At 33.5% G+C, this 4,250-nt stretch overlaps 1 protein-coding gene across 3 annotated transcripts; it reads right to left on the bottom strand.

Annotated features, from left to right (window-relative positions):
- On the bottom strand, positions 1–4,250 carry LOC142546167 (defensin-like protein). Of its 3 annotated transcripts, XR_012820424.1 has the most exons (3): positions 4,097–4,225; positions 3,408–3,435; positions 1–339 (listed from the first exon to the last, which is right to left on the bottom strand). XR_012820424.1 is itself a non-coding variant. In XM_075653722.1 (2 exons), exons 1-2 carry the CDS (start codon positions 4,146–4,148, stop codon positions 198–200), a joined length of 222 nt encoding a protein of 73 aa, XP_075509837.1. In that variant the 5' UTR covers positions 4,149–4,250; the 3' UTR covers positions 1–197. The 3 variants fall into 3 exon arrangements, 2 of the variants coding, with proteins under 2 accessions (XP_075509837.1, XP_075509836.1); XM_075653722.1 differs by lacking the exon at positions 3,408–3,435 and having other exon boundaries at positions 1–367; positions 4,097–4,250; XM_075653721.1 differs by lacking the exons at positions 3,408–3,435; positions 4,097–4,225 and adding an exon at positions 765–819 and having other exon boundaries at positions 1–367.

Raw genomic sequence — 4,250 nt, 5'->3', positions numbered from 1 at the left:
TTGAACAAAGGATAAGAACACCAATATTATTATGAGTTTAACCATCACAAAGATGATTATTATTACGTACACCTCATAATTAACTAGTCTCCACACAAGAGACTATTAACTAATTGTATGGCTAGCAACCTTAAAACCCATCACCAAATCAAGACAAACATTTAGTTATTATTTGTATTATAAGACGAGATTAAGGTTTAACAACGAATTAAGCAGAAGCAACGGCGACGGAATCCTCGGCAGTCTCCACTGGGAAAACCCTCGCTGTGGCAAACTGATGCGCAGTTGGTACTGCTCAGGCAAGGTCCCTTGAAACGTAGACTCTTCGACTCGCATAACCTCGCCTCTCCCACCATCGGCCCTATCCCTGATTTCAACGTTACATCAATCGGTTAGCAAAATATATTGTCAAAGATACCAGAAGTCTATCAGCGACAAACTTTATATACTGGCTCATCAACGTTGAGTTCATGCCAATTAATGCACACGGGAGGGCTTCACAAACAAATTGCATCTCAATTTCAACAGCTTCATGGACAATGAGATGAACTTTTTGCCAATGCAATTGTTTCTGGAGCAAACTGTAAGATTGAAACAAAGGGAACTTAACACACTCACACCTAAAAAAATGCCAAGGAAAGCAATAACAAAATAACTTGAGCGGCAGCCAAGGAAAGGAAGAGTTTTCAAAATCTGGAATATTTCCACAGAACCTGATTTTCAATGCCAAAAATTAATTTTGGAAGCAAAAAAGTTTAAATAACCTGTATAGGAGGCAAGCAAAGTCGCAATGGAGACCCTCATCTCTAGAAATAAGCTCATTTGAGAATGTCAAACCTGGCATCAATCCCTTCTTCTTAAGCCAAAAAATCGCACAGAAGCTGAGAATAAAGAAAAATGTTAAATTTTTTGAGATCAAAAGAGGTACCTTTATATAAGCAAATCAGGATGGGTACAAAATATTGTAGAAGTATACCTCCCCGAGAAGAAAATCCCTTCTACGCAAGCAAAAGCAACAAGTCTCTCAGCAAATGACCTTGAACTGCATATGGAATTTATAGCATATATTACATCTGATCTACACTTATTCCAGTTAAGACGGAAATTTAAAGTTCCCAAGGGCTAATTCGTTATGTCAATTAAGTTCCATTAATTATCTCAATAAATAAATTATATAATCAAAACATTTATTTTATGCATATTTATAAATATATAATAAAATAATATTACTTTTCTGTATCCATATTATAGTAATATATTCATAAAATTTCAATTAATAAATAAATCATATAAACAACTAAAAAATATTTTAATATATTGATAAAATAAGAATAAATATTTATTTACACTATAATTTGCCATTTTTAAGCTTGTAGATAGCAACCATCTAACGCACTATTAAACGTCCATATAGATGGCTACATGTGTGGTGTTAATTAAATAACTTTTCAAGTTCCCATGAGCCAACTTGTTGACGCTTTCAAATTTCCAAAGTGCGAGTAGACAGGATTGATAACTAAAAATTTGGGATTCTACGTCACGTTTGCGGGTTAACGAGATCCTTTTTATGTGGACATTACCCTCACTTCATTTCAACGGATAAGTCCTTGTCACGCATATAATTTCAAAAAAAAATGAGTCCTATATATTCATGGACAAATCCTGGCCATCCATCCTATCATAGGGACAATGTCCATATGTGTAGGATGAAATAAACCTTTTCGGGTTAATGAGATCCTATCCATGTGGGCACTACCCTCACTTCATTTCAACGGGTAAGATCTTGTCACACATACAATTTCAAAAAAAAAAGTGAGTCCTATATATACATGGGCAAATCCTGGTCATCCATCCTATCATAGGGACAATGCCCATATGGGTAGGATGAAATAAACCCACGTGTTCCTACTCAAAAATCTCAAACTAATGAAGATATTTTTTACTTATAAACTCTTGATTTTCTCTCTGTATATTTTGATTATAGGACTTTGACTGCATGCACAACGATTAATAATAAAATCATTCACTTTTGAATAATTTTTTTTAAAAAAAATACCTTTCTCCTTGAACCAACGGTGAGAACCATTAATTCACATTCATAGTGATTTTGGATAATATTATTCTTTATGTCCTACACCATCACCGACGCAAAATATTTTGAAACCGAATTTTCTAAATGATGCAAGGCACCTTTAACTTTCTCGGTAGAAGACATTTTGTCCAAGAAAAATGAGTCAGGACCTTGAAGCCTTAGCCGCTACCTTATCCAAATTAATGTATTTAATAATATCACAAGTGATTTACATCTTTTTATATATATTTTTATAACATATTTCTGTGAATTATGTACGGAAAGTTTTTCGAAAAAACGTAGAAACGACTTTACTCCGCCAATTAATAAAATTTGTTCTTAATACTTTTTTTGTTTTTGTTTTTGTTTTTTTTATGTTTCAGTCATTTCCTTATAACATGTTCACGGGACAATGATGTCATCGTGCTAAGGTGCAAAGAACCATTCCTGACATGTTTCTAATCGAAAGAAAAGATGAATAAATCGATCTTACAATAAAAAAAAATGACTCCAAGACTGTGCAATTGAGGATGCAACTCATATTAATAAGTTGCATATTTTTTCTGGAGTACATCACTACTTCACATTAAAATATGCTTGACTTTGAAGAATGATTAGATTGATAACTCCTTATTAAGTTTTTCATGTGTGTGTGAATGATGACAAAAGTACGCTGAAAATACTCGTGTTGATATAATAAAGACAATCGTCGAATGCGAACGCTACTAATTTAAATCATTTAGAGAACAAAATATATATATATCGATTTACAGGATGATTTTTTAAAAAATTTCCATTATGTATATTATTATGTCATGATCCGTAAATGGCTCTTAAAAAAGTAACAGTGTAACTATATGCATTATATTATTTATCTATATTATTTTGTGTATCAGAAAATGCGTTATAACTATAATATAATGGGAATATATATATATATACTTCGTTCGATTTAGATTTTAATTTTAGAGTAACATTTATTATATATAGAACATGACCAATATTATTAGTAGTACTTTACACCTTGTAATTAATTAGTCTCCACGCAAGAGACTATTAACAAATTGGCCAGCATCCTCAACAACACAAACAGAAAGACAAAAAATTGAAAGATAGATTGCATGCATACAAAACCCATCACCAAATTAAGACAAGCATTTAATTTATTATATAATTATTAGAGGATATTAAGGTTTAGCAAGGCTTGGTGCAGAAACAACGGCGGCGGAATCCTCGGCAGTTTCCGCCGGGAAAGCCCTCTGTGTGGCAAACTGACGCGCAGTTGGTATCGCTCGCGCAAGGTCCCTTGAAACGGAAGCTTTGGGACTCGCAGAACCTCGCCTCTCCCACCATTGGCCCAATCCCTATTTTTAAACGTTACATCAATTGGTTAGCAAAATACATTGTCAAATAATCTTAACATTTACCTCTACAATAGTCAATAGCTCATGAAGTTATTGTTTTTTTTCTTTTTTTTTTTTTTTGAAATTTAGGACCTAGTTTAAAATCATGGGGAGAAAAGGCAAATATGGTCCTTTTAAGTTAATTCTATATAGCTTTTCATTCCGTCAGATTGGTCAAAATCTCGTTTGGTCTGATTTCCACCAGAGTTTTCAATTCGTGGCGAATCACATGATCATGGCAGTCATCGGTGTAGGCTTTTGGTCATTTAATTGGAATAAATTATACCCAATTTTTTTACCAGTTTATATAAGCCAATTTTTTTACCAGTTTATATAAGCCAATTTTCCAGACTGATTTTATGTGTTTGAGTCTTTTACCAAAACAATGGCATCCCATACATGTTACAATACGGTAAGGAAAAGATTACTCTCAACTCATTCAATGGAAATGGCTCGAGAGTCGTGAACCTAAATAATAGGCCATCCGATATGAAAACATTCAGCAAATAGTTGGATTAATGATGCACGAGTTCTAAAAAATGTGTAAACTTGATATGAAAATAGTGTTTCAAGTAGCAAAAACGCATGAATATGAGTTCAATTAGGAGGCAAGAAAACTAACCCATGAGCATGGCAAGCATGAACACCAAGAAAACATTAGCAAAACGCCCCATTTCTCACACACCCAAAGTGGTGATATTATCGTGAGCTGTTTGTGGTATTTTAAAGTGGGTGGGTAAGGTGCATTTATAAGGTTTTATTCAAGGGTGAATGAA

This window comes from Primulina tabacum, chromosome 5, assembly GCF_025594145.1.
Source record: "Primulina tabacum isolate GXHZ01 chromosome 5, ASM2559414v2, whole genome shotgun sequence".
NCBI lineage: Eukaryota > Viridiplantae > Streptophyta > Magnoliopsida > Lamiales > Gesneriaceae > Primulina > Primulina tabacum.
This window is presented reverse-complemented; position numbering and strand designations above follow the sequence as displayed.